At 62.7% G+C, this 21,074-nt stretch overlaps 1 protein-coding gene across 5 annotated transcripts in view; it reads left to right on the top strand.

Moving 5' to 3' along the window:
• The first annotated feature begins 1,926 nt into the window (after positions 1 to 1,926).
• The window catches only part of DOK7 (docking protein 7), a 40,155-nt gene continuing 21,007 nt past the window's right edge, over positions 1,927 to 21,074 (top strand). The window contains exons 1-4 of one of the 5 annotated variants that reach the window (XM_024355923.3): positions 1,927 to 2,199; positions 2,273 to 2,318; positions 12,125 to 12,355; positions 15,756 to 15,945. In XM_024355923.3, coding sequence (XP_024211691.1) covers positions 2,146 to 2,199; positions 2,273 to 2,318; positions 12,125 to 12,355; positions 15,756 to 15,945 — 521 coding nt within the window. In that variant the 5' untranslated portion in view covers positions 1,927 to 2,145. Of the gene's footprint in view, positions 2,200 to 2,272; positions 2,319 to 11,319; positions 11,648 to 12,124; positions 12,356 to 15,755; positions 15,957 to 21,074 lie in introns of those variants that run through there. The other 4 variants (XM_024355921.3, XM_054682721.2, XM_024355916.3 and 1 more) reach the window with 4 other exon arrangements.

Here is a 21,074-nt window from a genome sequence, read left to right on the forward strand (position 1 = left end):
AGCCCAGCTGTGCTGTGGGGCTGAGCTGTGGTGTCCTCCTCTTTCAGGATGTGGCTCTGTTTTCACTGCCTACCAGCTCTCCAGCCTTCCCCTTGGTTCTTGGAGACCTGATTTGCTTCCAATCAACCCCTTCCTACTCAGTGGCCAGCCTATTTCTCCATTTGCAACCAGCAACCCTGGCTATAACTTCTGGGGAAACTTCTGGCTATAACTTCTGAGGCACAGAGCGGGGCAGGAGCTTGCCCAGGGTCACAGCGCTCTCGGCCAGTCTGGGAGTGGCAGCCAGGCCACCTCCTCCTCCTGCAGGAAGCTTCCTCCACCTTTCAGCAGCCCTGGAGCCGCATGGAGCAGGGAAGGGAGTTGTCTACCCTCCGGCATCCTGTGTGTTCCAGGCTGTGTGGGAGCAGGTGCAGCTGCCAGGCATGGCAGGAGTCTGGGCCCGGGCCAGCACTCAGGAATGCAGCAGGGCCCTGCCTCTCCCTGTAGGGATGAGCAAGTGCCAGGCGCCCAGGGCAGCGGATGTGTCTGTGGCTACAGCCCCAACGGCCCCCGCCTCCGCACCGGCTGTCCTGGGCCAGCCCCTTGGGGGCCTGGGATGTGTGGGGAGCATGAATGGGGCTCTGTGACCCAGCAACTGTTCTGCGGAAGGCGGCTGGTGGCTGCACAGATGACTGCGGGGGTGGGTGGGGGATGCAAAATTCTGCTTCCTGGGCCTGGTGTCCCCCGCCTTGCATGAGGCCCTGACAAGACATCACCGAAGCATCAAAGCCAACCCTTGTGGCCTACCGGAGACCTGTCTCTTGGATCACAGGGGCAGTGGGGAGGGGCGCCCAGGGCTCCCGATGCCTCTGAGCCCTGCTCTGAGGTCAGCCGATGTGGCTCAGTCCTGGCTGTGAGGCCTCACGCTGCCCTGATTCCATTTCCTCCTCAGTGCGAGGCAGACAGAGCCCAGCCTAGGGTCTGGATGGGATGAAATGAAGACGTCTCCTCCCTAACGGGACACTGTCTACCCCTTCCTTCTTCTCCCCCGAGAACCGTCAGCCCCGTGAGGATGGGGTCTAGGGTAGGGCATGTGGACGGAGCTTTGCTGTTTGTCCAGGTGCTTATCTTCTAGGGCGCCATCGCCCCTCCCCACTGCTGTTCCCGTATCTGCTGGGTGTCCCCAACCCCAGGGTGGTGGAGGCCGTCTCTCGGATGGGGCTGACACCCAAGGCACGGACCTGCCAGGTCCCCCAAAGCACATGGCCTCTCTGCAGAAGAACCTGGGTGTGACATCTAATGCCCAGGCCAGAGCTTGGGGACAGCTGGACTGGAGCCACAGGGTCAAGGAGGGGGAGTCCAGAAACGCAAAGTCCACCCAGCTGGGAGGGCTGCTGGCGGGTCCTTTACAAAGCAGGCAGCTCCTCTGCCCATCGGAGCCGGCTGGCCTAACCAGGGCCTGCTCTTGCCTGGGATGGGGGCAGAAGAGGTGGAGACCTGGGGCCCTGAGGCGGCACTGTGGGTCCTGGACCCGCCCACCTGCACTGGGGTCCCTGCAGGCTTTTAATGGGAACAGAAATGGAGGAAGAGACAGAGGCTGCCAGGGGCTCCCCGACCCCTACTGCCTGCCTGGGGAGGGGTCACCTCAGTGTGGGGGAAGCCTGGGGATGTGAGAGCATCCTAGGCCTGGGCTGCCTGTGGCCAGTCTGTTGTCCGGGTGTCTGGTGACCCCTGGGGTAGTGGGAGGGGCAGATGCCAGTCTGGGAAGCCGGATTGTTTGAAGACCAACTTTAAAGTTGGGAGCAGCGTCCAGAGCGGGGCCGATGTCTGCTGGGTGGTTTTCTCTGCTTTTTGAAAAAGAAGTCCCCGCCCGACCCCCCGCCAGGCGCTGGTCTGAGCGTCTGAGCCCAGATAGTGCGCTTGCTCCAGAGGGCGGGCGGCTCCAGGGGCCGCCGCGGGACGGTGGGGCCAGAGGGGCCCGTGGGGGTGGGAGAGCCGCCCGCAGGAGAAGGAGCCCCGCCCGCGCCGGCCCTGGAGTCGCCGGTGTCGCCGCCCTGCCCGCGGGCCCGCCCTCCTGGCCCAGCCCAGGGCCCTGGGAGCTATTTTGAAAGTGACCCTGGGCTGGGGCGCCGGGGCGAGCGCGGCGGCGCGGAACCATGACAGAAGATGACCGAGGCGGCGCTGGTGGAGGGCCAGGTCAAGCTGCGGGACGGCAAGAAGGTCGGGGCGCGTCGGGGGCGCGTGGGGGGGCACGGGCGCGGGCGGCGGCTCACGCTCCCCCCTGTCCCCGCAGTGGAAGAGTAGGTGGCTGGTGCTGCGCAAGCCGTCGCCCGTGGCAGGTGAGCGGGGCGGGCGGGGGACGGTGAGCGCGGGGGGCCTAGCGACACGGGTTACCGAGGCCCGGGGCAGTAATGCCAGCTTGCCCAAAATCGCCGCCGCTGTCACCCCGCCGGGAAACCCGAGAGCCCCGTGCGGACCCGACCCCACGGCGCCCCTGGGAGCGCAGGTGGGGGCCCTGGACGGAAGAACCCTCTTTCCAGCAGGGCAGACTGAGGCCCGAGGGGCTGCCTGGTGGCCCTGTAGGCGGAGGGGACGCAGGCCCTGAGCCCCCCAGCAGAGCAGCAAAGGGGCCCCCCAGAAGCAAAGCCTCACATACCTGAGGGTTGAGCTGTGCTTGTGGAAACGCTCAGAGCAGGGCCCCCGAACCCAGCCTCCAGGGGTGCTGCGTGGGTTAGCGCTGACCCTGGACCCCTCCCAGGCAGAGGAGAGGCTGGGCTGCGGTGGGGCAGGGCAGAGTGACTCCTACATTGCTGGGGGAACAGTCCTCTGGGAGGAGGCAGGGGTCCCCCGCAGTCCCCGCCCAGAGCCAGCACCCCAGCTTGGGGAGGGTCAGCACGGAGCCCCCAGGTCTGGCAGCCCAGGCCGCCTGCAGCGCTGGGCCTGTAGGGAGGGCTGAGCCGGGCCTGCAGCTGCTCCAGAGGACAGGTGCGGCAGAGCCGGCCAGGCCCGGGTCTGGGTGGGATGCTCGGCCTGCGTGCATGGGGGGCTGTACGCCAGGGGGCTGCCACAGCGCCCTCCAGGACGGGTGTCTGTGACTCCCAGGGAGGGTGTGGGGCAGGGATCCCTCCTGCGTCCCCTCTGCAGGGCCTCAGGTTGTCCTGGAGGAAAGCACTTCCTGCCTGCCTCCGCCTCCCCTTGCAGGGCCTGGACTGCACGCTGGTCACTTCTCCACTCAGCCCTCCATGCCCAGACCTCCTGCCTGGAGCTGTGGGGGCACCGACAGAGCCTGGGAGGGCGTCTTTGTCCTCCGGGGCTGCAGGGGACCTGGTATAGGAAGGGATGGGGTCTGGGCAGAGTGAGAGGCCCTGCCAGGCTGGGGCGGATGACAGGCTTTAGTCAGCTGTGGCTGGGTCGGGGCCGTGGTGGGGCAGGTGATGCTTGGTGGATGGTGCTGGGCTGGAGCCGGTGCAGACCCTCCAGAGAGGCCGCAGCCCAGGAAGGCACCCGGGACAGCAGCCCCCAAAGAGGAGTGTCGGGGGAGAAGTCTTTGTCCCTGTTGGAGGGATTTTCTTTCTGGATCAGACAGTCCCAGGAGGCAGGGCCTGCCAGCCTCAAGAGGGTGTGCTCCCCCGGCTGGTGAGTGCCTGAGTGGAGTGACAGGAGTTTGCAATGGGTCCCCCAGGTGGGACAATCTGTGAGTCTGTAGGTGAACATGGTGGCTCCCGAGCGTCTGCTGGGTTATCCCGTATCCCGCGCGGTTGAGGTCTGCAGCCTTCTGGGGCTGGCGTGGGAGGTGATGTGGGGTAGTGGAAGGTGCCATGCCCCCTCTGGGTGGATGTTCATTCCAAGCCTTGCGGCCAGGTGTCCCTAGCACCCACTGACTCACTGGCCTGGGACCCATTGCTTTGGACACCTGCTTTCTGTGTTGGTCACTCCAGCAGCCCAGGGTTGAAACTGACACCCTGTGGGGTTGCCCAGAGGTCGGTCAGATGAGGGGATGGGACAGAGCGGAGTTCTCACGCCCACCTCCCCATCCTGACCAGGCCAGCCTGGCACCTCCTCTCCGCTCAGAGGCCCTGATGCCTCTTCCCCCGGCCCCTCTTAAGCCTCCCTGGATGCTGCCCCCTTTGCCTTCACCCAGCTGCCTTCCCGCTCAGCGCTGGAGACCACCTCCCTTGTGGATGGGCCCAGCGTGGAGGGAGCAGGCCCCAGCCCTGGAGGAGCAGACAGCACAGACCCTGCACTCCTGGTGTGAGGGAGAGAGGAAGGGTCCTGTCTGCTTCCTTGTAAGACAGGCAGGGTTCTTTTTGTTACCAGTGGTGATTTCCTTCTGGGAAGGGCCCCGATGTGCACCTTTTCCACTGGCACCTTTCTCCTCCTTGCGTTTTTCTCAATTGTGAGCACGTCTTTCTGTTATGACAAGGTTTAGCGAATGAAAGGGAAACCCTTTTATCAAAGGGCTGCTCAGCCGCAGCGCCCGGCATGGCCAGTGGACGTCGGGCCGTCTGCCTCGGTGTGGGACTGCAGGGTGCCCTGCAGTGGGACTACGTTCCTCGAGGTCTCCACCGCGTCCTCACTGCAGAATGCGTGTCTGCGTCCCCTCTCTGGGCAGGGCCCCAGGGGAGGAGGGTGGTCTGTGTCCAGTCGTGGCCCAGGACTCACTGCTGGTGGCCCTGCATGCCAGCGGCGCCTGGCCCAGCCCCTCTCTTCTTCCTCCCAGGTGTGGGGGCTGGGGGTGGTGAGGAAAGTGTTCTTGACATCCTGTGGAGAGTGTGGCCCCGGGCCAGACACTTGAGGGGGCCTGCTTCCCACAGGGGCTGCCCCTGGGGGCTTCATCCAGCTCAGAAAAGCCACCGGGAGGGCCCGAGTCCTGGAGCTGGCAGGGTCTTGGAGTCACCATGGTGGGGGGAAGCTGAAACTCAGAAACCCGAGGGATCTGGCCCAAGACACGGACTGCTGGGCAGAGCCCAGTTCCCCCCAGCCAGCCCAAACCTTGCCCCCCACAGCTGGCTGGAAGTTCCGCGCCTGCCCCCGGGCTGATGGCTGGGCCCTTGCTTAGTCTCCCCTATCCCTGCTCTCGGTTCTAATGCTGAGTTCCCGGAGGGCAGGGTTCCCAGTTCCGCATCGCCCTCAAAGGCAGCCTGGTGGGACTGAGCCCGGCCTGCAGGAGGGACCCCACGGAGACGGCGCAGGAGCCGGGAGCCCCCTGGCAGGTGCCCCCTAAGCCCCGGAGCTGCCCCACGGCTAGTGCTGTCCTGGGGCCCTGCCCTCCACAGCGCCTCCGCTAACGAGGGGCTGGGGGTGGACACCTTCCCGAGCAGAGCCTCCTGGTGGTGGATTTCCTGTGCGTCTGGCTCCTGCCCCAACGGACTGGGGCTGACATCCCAGCTCCGGGCTGAAGACCGGGCGTGGGTGGTGGCCAGTTATCCTCTCCCCATAGAAACATCAAGAACAGGGCGACCTTCCCTCAGCCCCCGCGTCAGGACAGGGAATCAGAGAGCTGGGGTTCAGCTCTCAGCTCCACATGTGGGAGCGGTGACCTGGGACGGCTCCTTCCCCGCCTGCGTCCTCGTCTACTCACAGGGCTCTTGAGGACGATGGAGAGGTGGGCGCGAGGGCCTGGCCCTGGCATCTGGAGCCTCGTCCTGGGCTGCCCTTGGTGATGTCTGTGGTCTGGGGGGCCCACCTGCACCACACCTCCAACACCTGTGCCAGGCAGGGGCACCCTCACGCGTTTCCTTCCCGAACCAGATTGTGAATGGGTCCGGGGCTAGGCACTGGATCTTGGTCTCGTGTGTCCTGGCTGTGGCCTGGCCCGAGGAGGCATCAGCAGGCCGGCCTGGTCGATGGCCGCCCCCCTTGCTCCTGCCCAGCTTCTGGGGGCGGCTCCAGGCTGCTGCACCCCAGCAGGGTCCCCTCAGGCGGCTACCACCTGCGTTGCTAAGGGCACAGCCTCAAGGTCACTGTGACCTCCAAAGGCTGTCCCGCAGCCACTTCTGCAGACTCCCATCGTGTTCAGTGTGGGCGGGGACCCCCCCACTGCGTCCCCGGCCCACACACGCCCCTGCCTTCCCTGGGCCACCACGCCTGCTTGCTCCATCTTCCCTGCGGCTTCTCCCCCTCCTCCTTCTTCCCTCCCGCCCTCCCCGGCTCTCCGCCCTGGCTGTAAGGCCTTCCGTGTGCTCATGACTCCACAGTTATTTTTACATCTCCAGAAGCCTGCGTCCAACTGCCTGTGTGCATCGCCGCCCGGTGTCTGGTGGGCTTCTCAGCCTCACGTGTCCAGGGAAGACCCCCCCCACCCCACCCCACCCCAGACATCCCTCCCCCACCCAAGTCCCAGGGCTCATCCTGGATTCCTCGTTTCCCTGTGGCTGTGGAGGTGAATGCAGGGGGAGCGTGTGTGCACGTGCGTGTGTGTGTGAGGATGTACATGTGCACCTGTACACACCGTGGGAGCGTGTGCACGTGTGAGCAAGTGTGAGCATTTGGGTGAGTGTGTAAGAGTGAATGTGTGAGTGTGGGCTTGTGTGGCTGTCTTAGCTCAGGCGGCTCTTAGCGAATGCCACAGCCTGGGCGGCTCAGACGACAGCCAGTCACTGCTCACGGTTCTGGGGGCTGGAGGTCCAAGATCAAGGCAGCCTGGGTGTCTGGTGAGGATCCGCGTCCTTGGTGTCTCGTGAGGACCATGTCTTGCTGCATAGGTGGCGCTTTCTCTGTCCTTATATGGTGTAGGGGGAGGAAGCGCCCTGGGGCCCCCTCATCAGGTACTGGTCCCATTCTTGAGGCTCCACCCTGATGACCTCATTGCATCCCAAAGGCCCCACCACCTAACCCATCGCCTTGGGGGTGAAGATTTCAACACTGGAATTTCAGATTCAGACCCCAGCACTGAGTGCATGAGTGCACGCTTCTGTGTGTGTGTGCACAAGCATGAGTGCAAGCGCATGTCTGTGTCCACGTGTGTGTGCATGTGAATACCTGTGTGTGCAGGTGTGTATGCAAGTGTGTGTGTGCATGTGAATACCTGTGTGGGGGTGTGTGTGTGCAAGTGTGTCCGCGTGCATGTGAATACCTGTGGGAGTGTGTGCACGTGCGCACATGTGTGTGAATACCTGTGTGTGCGAGTGTGTGTGAGCTCAAATGCTTGTCTGTGTGCATGTGTCTGTGTGTGCAAGTGTGTGCCAGTGTCTGCATGGGCGTGCAGCAGTGTGTGTGCCTGTGTGTGAATGTACATGTACGAGTGTGTCTGTGTGCCTGTGTGTGCATGTATGTGTGCCTCTGTGTACATGAGTGTGCATGTGCGTGTGTGCATGTATGTGTGTGACTGAGTGTATGAGTGTGTGTGCCTGTGTGAGCATGTATGAATGTGTGCTTGTCTGAGTGTGCATGTATTGGTGTGTGCGTGCCTGTGCGTGTGTATATGCCTGTGTGTGTACATGTGTGTGTGCCTGTGTATGTGCATGCCTGTGTGTGCATGTGTCTGTGTGTGTGCGTGCCTGTGTATGTCTGTGTGCGTGTATGTGTGTGCATGTATGTGTGCCTGTGATCATGTATGTCTGTGTGTGCCTGTGTGTGTATGCATGTAGGAGTGTGTGTGTGCGTGTATGTGTGCACGTGTATGAGTGTGCATGTCTCTGTGTGCGTGTGCCTGTGTATGTGTGCATGTCTGTGTGTGTATAAGTGTGTGTATGTGCGTGCTTTTGTGCACGTGTGTGGTGCCTGTATGTGTACGTGTGCCTGTGTATGCATGAGTGTGAGTGTGCGTGTGTGTGCCTGTGTATGTGTATGAGTGTGCATGTCTGTGTGCATTAGTGTGTGCCTGAGTGTACATGTGTGTGCCTGTGTGTGCGTGCATGTATGTGTGTGCACAGTGTGTGTGCGTGTATGTCTGTGTGTGTGTGCATGTATGTGTGTGTGTGTGAGTGTGCATGTATGAGTGTGTGTGTGTCTGTGTGAGTGTGCGTGTGTGCCTGCTTGTTCCACATGGTCTCTGTGCCTTGGCCTCTCCTGGTGCCTCTTCCTCGTTTGTCTCCTTTCAGCATCACGACCCGGTGCCCTCCACCCAGCCCAGTGCTGCCTGTCAGAGCCCCGGGAACCCTCCAAGTTCTGCAAAAGCCTTCCCTGGCCAGGTTGCAGCCAATGCCCGCGGCCAGAGGGTGGGTGGGCAGGGCTGATGGTGGTTCCTCAGCCGCCGGGCAAGAGACCCCCAGCCGGAGGGTGGGTGAGCAGGGCCGATGGTGCTTCCTCAGCCGCTGGGTGAGAGACTCCCAGGTGCCCAGGCCTCCTGGGAGGGTGTGGCTGGGGCCCTCTGGGCCTGGCGCCCGGGGAGCTGGCCGGTGGCCATCCACTCCTGAGTCCCCCAGACCTGTGTCTACCCGGCACACGTGCTGTGTCCCAGGGAGAGCCGCTGCGTCCTGGGGCTCTGGTGTCCCGGCCTTGACCTGGCTTGGTCTCAGCCCTGGGCCTGGAGCTTCCATCTCTCTGGTACCAGTTCCTGCAGCGCTTTGCCCCCTGGCACTCCCCGAGAGATGCACTTTAAAAACAGGATCGATTTATTGTCGGTGATGAGGAGAGGGCGGCCTGAGCGTGAGGGGGTGGGCGTCAGCTGCCGGAGAAGCTTCCGCCAGGCAGGAGGGACGAGCGGGCCCCCAGCTCTGACCTCTCCGCTTCTGTTCATGTTTGAAAATGAAATCGGTGGTTTGGGTGGTCGTCAGTTTCCTGTGGCCAACAGAAGAAAGCACCACAGCTGGGCCTTCAAACAACGAGAATTCACCCACTGAGTCCTGGGAGTTAGAGCTCTCCAGTCGAGGGGGCCGTAGGGCCACGCTCCCTCCAGGCTTCCCAGAGGGGCTCCTTCCTGCCTCTCCCAGCTCCTGCTAGACACAGGTGTCCCTTGGCTGTGGCCTCAGCGCTCCAGTCCCTGCCTCCGTCCCCATTCAGGTGACCTTCCCTGTGTCTGCGCCTCCTGTTCTCCCCCTTACAAGGACACTTGCTGCTGCGTTCAGATAATCCAGGATCCTGAACTCGATTACATATGCAGAAACCCTGTTCCCAAATAAGGACATACAGGTTCCGGGGTCGGGAGTGGACACGTCTTGCTGGGGGCCACGCTCAGCCCCTGCCTGTAAGTGCTCCTGGATTTTCAGGCGTTCCCAAGGTGCAGGGTGTGAGTCTGCATTTGTAGACAGAGTCCAGAAAAATCAGACAGGCTGAGGGGTGGCGTCCGTGAATCAGAAAAAGGTCTGAGGGTCGAGCGTGGGTTCAGCATGCGCCCCACCACCAGCCTTGCAGGAGTAGAGGTCTAGGGTGGGGCCGGCTGGCTTGTGGAAGGTGTGAGAAGCCGTCGTGGCAAATTCAACTCTTGGCCAGGAGTCGGCTCACTGTGGTCTCTGGGCCAAATCCTGCCGGAACCTGTTTTTGTAAATAACGTTTTATTGGCTCGCAGCCATTCCCACACGTGTCATCTGTGGCTGCTTTCCAGCTAAGTACGGTAAAGGAGACTTTAAGCTCAATCAAGCCAAAAGGGTGACGTCGGGCTCTTTACAGGCAAGCTCCTGACCCCAGTCCTGACTGTATTATTGGGAATGTAACTTGTTGAACAAAGGAGGTGCTGGTTGGGGGCAATGGAAGGAACTGGTTGTTATCAGGTGCCGGAGCTGTCTGCCGGGGTGTGGCCAAGGTGCCACCACCACAGAGCAGAGCCACAGGGGAGGAAAGGTCCCTGCCTGACTTCTGGGTGATCAGCCCACCAAGGCTCCGAGGAAGCTGAGGCCCTCGAGGTGGAAGGTGGCAGATGGTTGGCCAGTGTGTGCCCCTTGCTGAGCACTGAGGGTGAGCCATGGGTCACCTGGTCCCTCTGTGCATGGGCAGCCAGATTGCAGGGAAGACGCTCTGGCCTTATAGCTGGTAACGCAGACAGATGTGTACCTGAATATGCAAGCATGTATTGAGTGCGTACTGCACACAGGGCCTCCACACCTTCCTGCAGATGGTCCTTACGGCATTGCTGCAGGTGGGGGTGCCACTGTCCCCAGGTCACAGATGAGGAAACTGAGGCCAAGATCCCAAGGCCATGCAGCTGGGAGGTCAGAGCAGGGATTCCCAGGGGCCTCGCCCCTTAGGGGAAGGGAGTGAAGGGGTGGTCTGTGTGGTGCGTGATTATCCTCAGTGGAAGTTTCAACATGGGTGTGGCTCAGCTTTTTAGGGTCCCCCAAAGCAGAGGTGGCCCGGGCCCCTGCAGCGATCTCACAACACACTTCAACTGCAGAGGGTGGAGACTGCGGGCTGTCCTCCGGCTCAAGCGGCCCTGGGGCCCCCGTCCTGCGCGGAGCCACCCGTGTTCATGCTGTTCCCACACACCGTCATTTCTTGGGTGCTCTGGTGAAGCATTTGAGGGACATTGCTGTTACGGCGAATTCCGATTACGCCGCTGTGTTTGATTTCTCTCTCGGGGCCGGGCGTCCTGCTTCCTGCCTTGGAGTTTCCAGAGGGGGCCAGGAGATTGTCTGGAAAGCCTCAGCTGGGCAGGCGGAGTTCTGTAGGTGCGGGAATGAGGGGGCTTCTTTCTCAAATTGGGAATGCCTAGCTTTTTTCTAGCTGTAAACGTCTCAGACACTGCGGACAGATCCTCCAATGGGAAGTGAACGCCCTGTCGCCGCGCCCACACCGCGCCTTGCTTTTGCGAATCGAGTTTCCTGGCATGCAGCTGCGCCCGTGGGTCTACACGTGGTCTGAGGCTGCTTTCACGCAGCAAGGGTGGCGGTGCTGAGTAGTGGCCGCAGAGCCTGTGTGGCCCTGAAAGCTGCATGCTCGCCCTCTGGCCCCTTGCAGAGGAAGCTTGCTGACCGCTGGCCCCTGTGGTCACACAGACCCCCTGGCTCTGCGGGCTGCGGCCATGTGGCCCGGGGAGGTGGGCACGGCTGGGGAGGGAAGCTGAGCACCATGTCTGCTCTGGACTCCACTGCAAAAATGAGTGTCTGCGTCAAATTCATTTGGGATTTTGGTTCTCACGTGGCTTTGCGGGGCCTGTGTGAAGAGTGAGCACCTGCTTTTCAGAGCTTCAGATGACACGTCATTCTGCAATCCTCTTCGGGGGCATTCTCCCCCATCCCCTCCTGCATGCTCACAGGGATTTGGGGTGTTTGTACGAGGTCCCAAAACCTACACCCTCACCGAAGCCGGGTATCCTGGAGCCCAGCTGCCGGGGGCCTAGGTGGGAGGAGGCCTGGTCGTCAAGCCTGGAGCCATGCCGGGAGGGCAGGGAGTCTTCCTGCGCCGTCCTCTCTGCTCTCTCAGGCAGACCTGCTGCCCCCGCCATTCACAGGCGTGTCCCCGGGCCAGGGGGTTCGCCCAAGGCCACACAGGGACTGTGCTGTGCCAGGTTTGAGCTGCACCTGGTGGAGTGGACGGCACCAGCCGGTTGCCTGTGGTGACAGTGACGTTGGAAAATGGGAAGGTGGGGGTGGGGACGGGGACCCGAGTTGCCCTGGAGGGTCCGGGAGGCAGAACGCAGGCAGGTCCCCAGCAGCCGAGGAAGAGACCAGGGCCTGCTGCGCTGGGCAGTGGCCGGGTGGATGGGGATGGGACCCAAGGCCCATCGACCTCCCCTACTCCCTGGGGCTGAAGCTCAGCCACAACCTGGGAACTAAAGGAACCAGGAGGGGCGGTGGGTCTCGAGGCAGCAGGGAGTGGGCACAGGTGTGGCTGGCAGGGCGGCAGGATAGGAGCGGGCTGGCAGAACCAGGGCAGGAGGCCACAGCCACTGGGCAGGCCCCACGCTGGGCCCCCAAGCCCCTGACCACAGATCCTGCAGCCCTCAGTGTGGCCCAGGGGGCTCCAGGGCCTGGGACAGGGCAAATCCGCTGGTGAAGGTCCAGAACCCAGTCATGGGAGCCAGCGTCGGGGGCCGGGCACAGACATGAATATTCTGAGTTCATTTCTGCTCTTGCAGCCTGTGGGTCTTGCAAGGGGAGGGGATCGCCCCATTTTGTATGCCGGGAGTCGAAGCCTTGGCATGGCTGAGTGGCTGGCTTGAGGTCATGACCCCAGCCTGGGTCTCTGCACTGTCACGGCCTCCCCGGGGACGCCAAGGGTGCGGGCAGGCAGTGTTGGCTGGCGTCCCTGACGGCCACGCTCCTTGCAGACTGCCTGCTGATGCTGGTCTACAAGGACAAGTCGGAGCGTACCAAGGGCCTGCGGGAGCGCAGCAGCCTGACGCTAGAGGACATCTGCGGGCTGGAGCCCGGCCTGCCCTACGAGGGCCTGGCCCACACGCTGGCCATTGTCTGCCTGTCCCAGGCCATCATGCTGGGCTTTGACAGCCACGAGGCCATGTGTGCGTGGGATGCCCGGATCCGCTATGCGCTCGGCGAGGGTGAGTGACGGGGGCCGGGGCCGGGCGGGGGCTCCCCGTTCAGGTGTGCCGGGGCCCCTCACCAACGTGGGCTGCAGAGGTGGGAGCGGCTCCAGGGAACCATGCAGGAAGATGGGACATTCATGGGTGCCTTAGGGTGGACTGAGCTCCAGCCTGGGGGTGCCCACGAGGGTTTGGGAGGGGGAGTCTGCTGGGCTATGGTGTCTTTAGAGCTCCCTAGCCTGACCGTTAGTTACAACTGGAGCCTTTAACCCAAGCTGGTGGCCTTTGGAGGGACGTGGCTTCCCAAAGCCCTGCCCTTTGCTTCCTATACTGGACAGTGGAGCCCAGAGCCTGGGTAGGAAGCAGAGCCCCAGGCTGGGCGGTCCCACCCCAGCTTCCCCCCAAAACAGGATGGGAGGGAGGGAATAGAGGGAGGGGAGAGGGAGGGGAAGGGAGTGCTCCCCTGTGGAACTGGCCCTGGAAGAGGTGGAACGTCAGTCCTGGCCCTGCAGGGGCTTCGAATGGGTGCCTGGGGGCCTCTGGGGGCTGAGCTGCCCTGGGGCTGTGAGCAGAGGTGGGTGGTGATGGGGCCCTGGGCACTCAGCGGCAGAGCAAGCATAATCCTGCATCTCCTAAGAAACCAAAATCAGTGCCAAAACCCCATAATGAGCAAAACAGTAGAATGTCCACTGAGTTGAGTCCTGGTCCTACCCTGGCACCCACACAAGAATCCCAGCAGCCCCAGCTGCCCTCGCTTTACAAACTTGCTATTTTAGGCTGGGCACGGTGGCTCATACCTGTAATTCCAGTACTTCGGGAGGCTGAGGTGGGTGGATCACCTGAGCCCAGGAGATAGAGACCAGACCACCCTGGGCAACGTGGCAAAACCTCGTCTCTACTAAAAATACAAAAATGATGGCCAGGTGCAGTGGCTCACGCCTGTAAACCTTGTGCTTTGGGAGGCCAAGGCGGGCAGATCACCTGAGGTCAGGAGTTCGAGACCAGCCTGGCCAACATAGCGAAGCCCCGTCTCTACTAAAAATAGAAAAATTAGCCTGGTGTGGTGGTGGGCACATGTAATCCCAGCTACTCAGGAGGCTGAGACAGGAGAATCGCTTGAACCTGGGAGGCAGAGGTTGCAATGAGCTGAGATCGCGCCATTGCACTCCAGCCTGGGTAACAGAGTAAGACTCCGTCTCAAAAAAAAAAGAGCTGGGAGGTGGAGGTTGCGGTGACCTGAGGTTGTGCCACTGCCCTCCAGCCTGGGCGACAGAGTGAGACCCTGTCTCAAAAAAACAAACACAAAAAAACTTGCTATTTTGATCAGCATGGACTCTGCATAACTTTACTTTTTAAAATATTGATTAAAATATCCTGGCCCTTGATGGCTGAGTTCTTTGGCCTTGGAGGTGAGTGTCCCGCTCCCCCAGTCTTGTCCCCAAGGCAGCAGCCCCTCCTGCTCCATTGAGTGGGGAGAGAGAAGCTGGGGGCTTAGTGGGAGGAGGTGCGGTTGGCTCTGCAGGAGGGCGCAGGGGAAGGAGACATTAGGAGGGAAGAACTGCATCTTTCCAGAAAGTTCTCCCGTTGGGGGTTCCCTCCAGCCTGGCTCAGCGGCATGGGTCTGCTTCCTTCATCTGCTGGCGCAGGGCCATGGCACAGAGGCCGCCGGGCACCGCCCAGGCAGCTTCATCTTGATAGAACGTGGCCTGACAAGGATGCACCTGAGGCCACAGCTTGGAGCAGGTAGAGGAGGCAGAGAAGGGGGAGGTGGGATGGGAACAGGGGTCCCTTTGGCTCTGGGGGTTGGAGATGGAGCAGGTGGGGCCCCTGGTGGGGAGGCTGCTGTCTGCCTGGTGTGCTGACCTGGGAAGACAGGGGAGGCGGGGACAGCATTCAGGACCACTGTCCTCTCTGAGGCTTTCAGGGGCAGGGGCCTGGGCAGAGCCAGTGGACAGGACCATGGGGGTGCTCAGGGTTTGGGTGAATGGCCACCTGGATGGAGAGAGGGCCGGTGGTGCCCTGAGGTTCCCGTGGCCAGGCTGGGGCCTCGATACAGACTCCAGACTCTCCGCACCCGAACTGGAGGCTGGGGGATCCCTGAGCCTCGGTTTCCCCTTCTGTGATGGAGCCACACAGCTGTGGAGAGAGAGCCTTCCTGGAGAGGAGGTGCTGGGGGTGGGAGCCCAGCCAGGGCACTCAGCTGCCCTGTCCTCCCTAGCACCTCCGTGGTGGGAGGGGAGGGAGGTGGAGGTCTGAGGTCAGGCCCCTCTGGGACTTCCTTGCCCCTGAACAAAGATAGTTCCTGGGAGGATGGCAAGGAGAGAAGTGCAGCCCCCAGTCCCCCTCGTGGCTGTGAGGAGTGCCATTTGCTCATCCTGCCGTCGCTGCCTCCCCGGCTGACACCTGGGCGGCTGCCCCCACCTGCCCCAGCCTGGCCCCTGCCCCTGCTGCCTCCTCCCGAGATGCCCTCTCACCCCACCTGTCCACAGTGGCCCCTGTTGCCTCCTCTCATGATGCCCTCTCGCCCCGCCTGACCGTGATGCCCTCTCGCCCCGCCTGACCGTGATGCCCTCTCACCCCACCCGACCGTGATGCCCTCTCGCCCCACCCGACCATGATGCCCTCTCGCCCCACCCGCCCGTGATGCCCTCACCCCACCCGCCCGTGATGCCCTCTCGCCCCACCCGCCCTCGATGCCCTCTCGCCCCACCCGCCCGTGATGCCCTCTCGCCCCACCCGCCCTCGATGCCCTCTCGCCCCACCCGCCCTCGATGCCCTCTCGCCCCACCTGCCCGTGATGCCCTCTCGCCCCACCTGACCGTGATGCCCTCTCGCCCCACTCGCCCGTGATGCCCTCTCGCCCCACCCGCCCGTGATGCCCTCTCGCCCCACCCGCCCGTGATGCCCTCGCCCCACCCGCCCGTGATGCCCTCTCACCCCACCCGCCCGTGATGCCCTCTCGCCCCGCCAATCCATGATGCCCTCTCACCCCACCTGCCCGTGATGCCCTCTCACCCCACCTGACCGTGATACCCTCTCACCCCACCCGCCCGTGATGCCCTCTCACCCCACCCGCCCGTGATGCCCTCTCACCTCACCCGCCCGTGATGCCCTCTCACCCCGCCTGACCGTGATGCCCTCTCGCCCCACCCGCCCATGATGCCCTCTCACCCTGCCCGCCCGTGATGCCCTCACCCCGCCTGCCCATGATGCCCTCTCACCCCACCTGCCCATGATGCCCTCTCGCCCCGCCTGACCATGATGCCCTCTCACCCCACCCGCCCATGATGTCCTCTCACCCTGCCCGCCCGTGATGCCCTCTCGCCCCGCCTGACCGTGATGCCCTCTCACCCCACCCGCCCATGATGTCCTCTCACCCTGCCCGCCCGTGATGCCCTCTCGCCCCGCCTGCCCGCAGTGCATAGGTTCCATGTGACAGTGGCTCCAGGCACCAAGTTGGAGAGCGGCCCGGCTACCCTGCACCTCTGCAATGATGTCCTCGTCTTGGCCAGGGACATCCCCCCGGCTGTCACGGGGCAGTGGAAGCTGTCCGACCTCCGGCGCTACGGGGCCGTGCCAAGCGGATTCATCTTTGAAGGCGGGACCAGGTGTGGGTACTGTAAGTACGGATGTGTGGGGTCACTGGGCAGCAGCAGCACCCCCCACTTCCCCCGAGAACTGCTGGCTTCGGGCCGACCGACCCCACTTGCAGGCTGGCCTGCTGGCATTTCCAGAATGCGCCGGCAGGTGGACGGAGTCTCCCCACGCTCGATGTCCGAGGTCCTCTGCCCGCAGGAACCTCAGTGTGGAGTTTCGAGGAGGGGCCTCGGCTACCTCTGCTCTTCCTCACTGGAGGGAGAGAGTTCAGGGATGCGAGGAGGGGCCTGAGGCCACAGAGCCTCAGAGCCGCTCATATCCAGATTTCATGGAAAGGAAAAAAGAAAGAACAAACGCATTTAGCAGTGGGGAGTGTGAGCTCCCGCATAAGCACCGCAGAAACACATTCCTGGACCAAGAATTCCTGGTGGACATGCCAGCCACCCCGCCTGTGGGCCGCCCAGAGCTGCCCTAATGTCCCCAGTGAGGTGGCCAGGCCGTGGGTGGGGATGGCCTGAGTCCTCTGGGCCTGTGAAGGCCTGAGAGCTGTCCTCAGCCAGGGGAGTGAGGGAAATGGGAGCAGGAAGGCACCCGGCCCTCCCCAGAGAGTCTGAGGTGCCCGCCGGGGCTGCTGCAGGAGCAGGTTGTTCCAGCACCCCCTCCACTTTCTCCCATGTTGGGTGCAGATGCGCCAGGTTGCCCTGTGGACCTGCAGTCCCCGCGGAGGGTGTGACGCCTCCTCTCTTCTCTCTGGAGGGGCAGCTGCTCATTGGCCGGGCTGAAGGCGGGCAGAGGAACCTCCTGTAGGCCTGGTTTGGGGCTGAGAGGACTGAGGGACTGCACTTGGCTCACACTGGTGGGGGCTCTGGCGGAGCCTGGATGTGTCTGGGTGGAGGAAACGCAGGCAAGGACACGGGCCACACTGGCCGCCTGGGACCTCATCCTGCAAAGGCCAGCTGGGGCACGGGCGCAAGCCCGTCTGGGTGCCACGTTCTGCCACCTTCTGCGCTGGGCGCTGGGAGCAAACCCAGTGGGTCTTGTGGCAGGAGCCAGCCCTGTTGGGGCCTTTGAGGAGACGACATTTGACCCTTGAAAGGGGAACAGGGCAGTGAGGCTCAGGCTCCACGGACTGGGGGCGCACACAGCCAGCTGCAGGAGGCACGTGCGGCAGAGCTGGCCCGCAGTCTCGGCCCCTGGGGCTGGCAGGGGCCATAGCCAGAGTCCAAAGGGCCTTGGCCCCTCTGGGATTGGAGAGCCAGTATGGATGGGCAGGGCCGCCGCCTACGCCAGCTGTGAGCTGGTGCGGGGGGTGGGGTGGGGGGTGGTTCCTGGGAGAGCTAGGACACCTGTCGGGGTCCCATCTGCCCCCAGGCCCTCCCTGCGGCAGGCCAGAGGTTCAGTACTGGGGCTTCGGGAGCCACTGGGGAATGGGTTGGCGGTGGCTGGGCACAGTGGGTGGGCCCAGCGTCCCTGTCCTTTGTCGTGTGGGAAGCCAGAGCTGCAGGCTGTAGTTGTCCTGGCACGGGCAGCCTGTCCTGTCTGTTGTGTGCTAGGTTTGGGGGTGCCTGGAGGAGGGGGACCCATACCTTCCTTTCTGTCTGTGGAATTCCTTGGCACGGGCAGGCAGCCGGCCGGGGTGGCGCCACGTGCTCACCCTCTAAGCCGGGGCACAGCAGGAGGACCCGTTTCCTTGGAGACCTGCTTATTTTGTCTGGGCCACAATGGAATGGGGACACTGGATGTTTTTCCTCTGAGGCCGTGGAGGTTCACATCCCTGGCGAGGTGTGGGTGGCCCCTTTTCCGCTGGTAAACAATCCCACACCTGGGGCTGTGCTTCTCCCCAGGGCGAGGCTACTGTGCCGTTTTCCTGGGCTGCTCAAAAGCCGGGGGCACTCTTGTGGGGCCGTCTGTGTCGCTGCTGCCTCTCCGGGGCAAGCTGTTAGAGCAGCCCCACCCGCAAACCTGCAAACCGGCCTGGCCCCACAGAACCCACAAACCTGCAAACTGGGCTGGCCCCACAGAACCCGCAAACGGGGGCTGGCCCCACAGAACCTGCCTTTGCAGCTCAGTGCTGAATGTTCTCGTCCCCGGTGGTACCCTGGCCTGAGAGAGGAAGGGCTCTGGGAATTCGGTCACCGACGGCTGCACACCCCGTAGGGTAGGTGGGTTCTGGAGGCCAGGCTGGAAGGCTTGGCCGAGCCACCCATCCCTGTCCCCAGCAGGCCCTGCTGGGCTGTATCCTCCTGGAGACAGGCGTGGCCACCACCCTGGGTGGTTTAGGCTGGGTCTTAGACTCGGCCACGCGGTGGTGTTCTCAACGCAGCACTGAGTGCAGGCCGTGTGGCTGGAGGGACGGGGCGTCTGCGGCACGTGTTGGCAGCCTGGGGCCTCCTGCGGGAGGGAGCCGGCAACTCGGGAGGTCCAGGGGCAGCGGCATCAGCTTCCTGGGGCTTCTGTAGCAGATGACCCCCAAGAGAGGGCTAAGTGTCCAGAACGGGTTCCTTCTGCAGCCTGGAGGCCAGAAGCCCCAAATCAAGGGGTCCTCAGGGTTGGCTTTTTCCAAAAGCTCTTGGGGAGGACCCATGGGAAGGTCCTTCCTGCCCCTTCCAACCGCTGGTGGCCCTGGCAGCCTCGGCTCGTGGCTGTGCCACTCCAGTCCCTGCGCCTGCTGGCTCCTGCGTGAGCCTCCTCTTCAGTCTCTTGCAGTCTGTGGACTTAGGGCCCACCTGGATGACCCAGGGTGACCCCATCCCGAGACCATCAATTCCATCCGCAGAGGCTCCTGTTCACAGGCCCTGGTATTTGAACATATTTTGTGGGCCACCATTTGGCCGACAACCGGGGCCACTGGGATGGAGAAATATCCAGAATCTGAATCCCAATAAGTCTGTGGGTGTCGTCACATTCAGTCTGGAGGTCACAGCTGGGCTGGAGTCGTGGGAAGGCCCTGGAAGTTCTTGGGTGTAGGGAATCCACATTCCCTCCTTCCCCAGGGACAGGTCCTAGCCTGGCCCCCGATCCCCAGAACCGCCTCACTTGGCCCCACCACAGCCAGCTCTGCAGAGAGCAGAGAGGGTGACCCTGGCCCAAGGCGATGGCTGCGCCTCACTCATCCTGAGACGCTGGGCGTGGCTGTGCATCATGGGGGCCCTGGTGGGGGTTGGGTGGAGACAGGCCTGGCTGGTCTTGGTGCCTGGGGGGCGGAGGTCTCTCTGTGGACAGCTGCCTGTTCAGAATGGGACAGGAGGTGGCTTGGTGACAGCAACCCCCGGGTCCCCAGTGTGGCCCAATTCCCCGTCTCTGTTGGTCACGGGCCTGTAGTGTGGACTCCTGGAGCTTGGCCCGAGCGCACTTGGCACATGGCAGGCGACGGTCTGTGGACAGCTCAGGGCTGCGGGCTCCAGCCTCACACACGGGCAAGTGACTGGGCCCCGCCTTCGGGGATGGACTGTGCGTGGTGGAGAGTGATGCAGAGAGGGCCACTCACCCTGGGACAGGCTCAGCTTGCAGCACAGACGGTGGTGGGCCCCAGAGAGGGTGAGCCCACCCAGAGCCTAGGAAGGGAGGGCTTTGGAGGCGCAGGGGGACGTTTGAGCTGGGCCTTGAGGGTGAATGGAAGCTTTTGGAGGTGCCCCCTTTTCCCCCCCTTACCTGCTCTCTCCAGCTGGGTCCAGTCCAAGGACCATATCTGCCTCTTTGCCCAGCCTCTGGGGGCCACCCGGAGCATTTGAAACTCATTTTGACTTTTAAAAATGATTAAGAATGTGGCCAGGCACAGTGGCTCATGCCTGTAATCCCAGCACTTTGGGAGGCAGAGGTGGGAGGATCACCTGAGGTCAGGAGTTCGAGACCAGCCTGGTCAATATGGTGAAACCCCATCTCTACTAAAAATACAAAAATTAGGCAGGTGTGGTAGCAGGTGCCTGTAATCCCAGCTACTCCAGAGGCTGAGGTGGGAAAATCACTTGAACCTGGGAGTTGGAGGTGGCAGTGAGCTGAGATCCCGCCATTGCAGTCCAGCCAAGGCAACAGAGTCAGGCTCTGTCTCAAAAAAAAAAAAAAAAAGAGTAAAGAATGAAAACCTGAACTAGGAGGCTCTTGCTACATGAACGCGGCATCTGCCCAGCTCTGGAGAGCCCCCTGCCGGCCACCTTTGGCCACTGCAGCCTGCGGGGGCAGCCTGGACAGAGCTGGCTGGAACCCTGGCCTCTGTCAGGCAGCAGGGAGCGCCTTCAGCGGTTTCTCATTGCCGGGCGCTGGGCCTAGGGATCAGATGGTCCGGCCTCAGAGGCTGCGTGAGACTGAATGAGGCATTTTCAGTCCTCAGAGGGTGCGAGGGGAGCCAGGAGGGGCACAGACCCCAGGCTGGGGGCACTGCGGGGAAGCTCTCTGGAGGGGTGAGCCTCAGGGGACTTCTGCAGGGTGAATAGGAGTTAGCTCAGCTGTCAGAGGGTAAGGGGTGGAGGGGGGTGAAAAGGGCACTTCAGACATCTTTGAGCATGAATGGGTGTCCCGAAGGGCTGTGTAGGAGCCCTGTTAGGTGGGGATAGGAGGCGTGAGGGTAGAGGAGGAGGAGGAGACAGGGCTGGGCTGTAGAGAGCTGGCTAATTGGACCAGTGTTTGCACCATTGTCTCGGAGCAGCAGGGAGCCATTGAAGGTGCTTGAGCATGGGGAGTGTTTTATATGCTAATGTTGACCCCGGGCTGCAGATGAGCTTGGAGGAAGAAGCTGGCAGGGGCCAGAGAAGATTCTGGTTGAGGTCCAGAAGATGGAGGGCGAGGCTGCCCCAGGCAGCAGCTGCCTGGTTGGGGGATGGGAACCCTGTGGATTGCAGGAATGTTAACAAGGTGGTGATGGACAAGGGAAGGAGGGCCGGCCCGGGAAGGGGGGGCCTTCTAGAGTGGTGCCCCTGGACTGGGGCTGCTTCAGGAGGGCAGAGGAGGGGTGGGAGCCAACACCCACTGCCAGGCTCCAGGCCTTCCTCCGCCCGAGACCCACCAGGTGGGGCCACTCCCAAGTGTACCAGAAGCTGCCACCTTGGGGGATGGAGAGGGCTGAGGGTCATGTTATCAAGACTTCTCAGTCCTGCCCATGCCTACCTGGCATGAGCCATCCCTGGTCACCCCGATGTTTGTTCTC

This window comes from Pan troglodytes, chromosome 3 (genome assembly GCF_028858775.2).
Source record: "Pan troglodytes isolate AG18354 chromosome 3, NHGRI_mPanTro3-v2.0_pri, whole genome shotgun sequence".
NCBI classification, from domain to species: Eukaryota; Metazoa; Chordata; class Mammalia; order Primates; family Hominidae; genus Pan; species Pan troglodytes.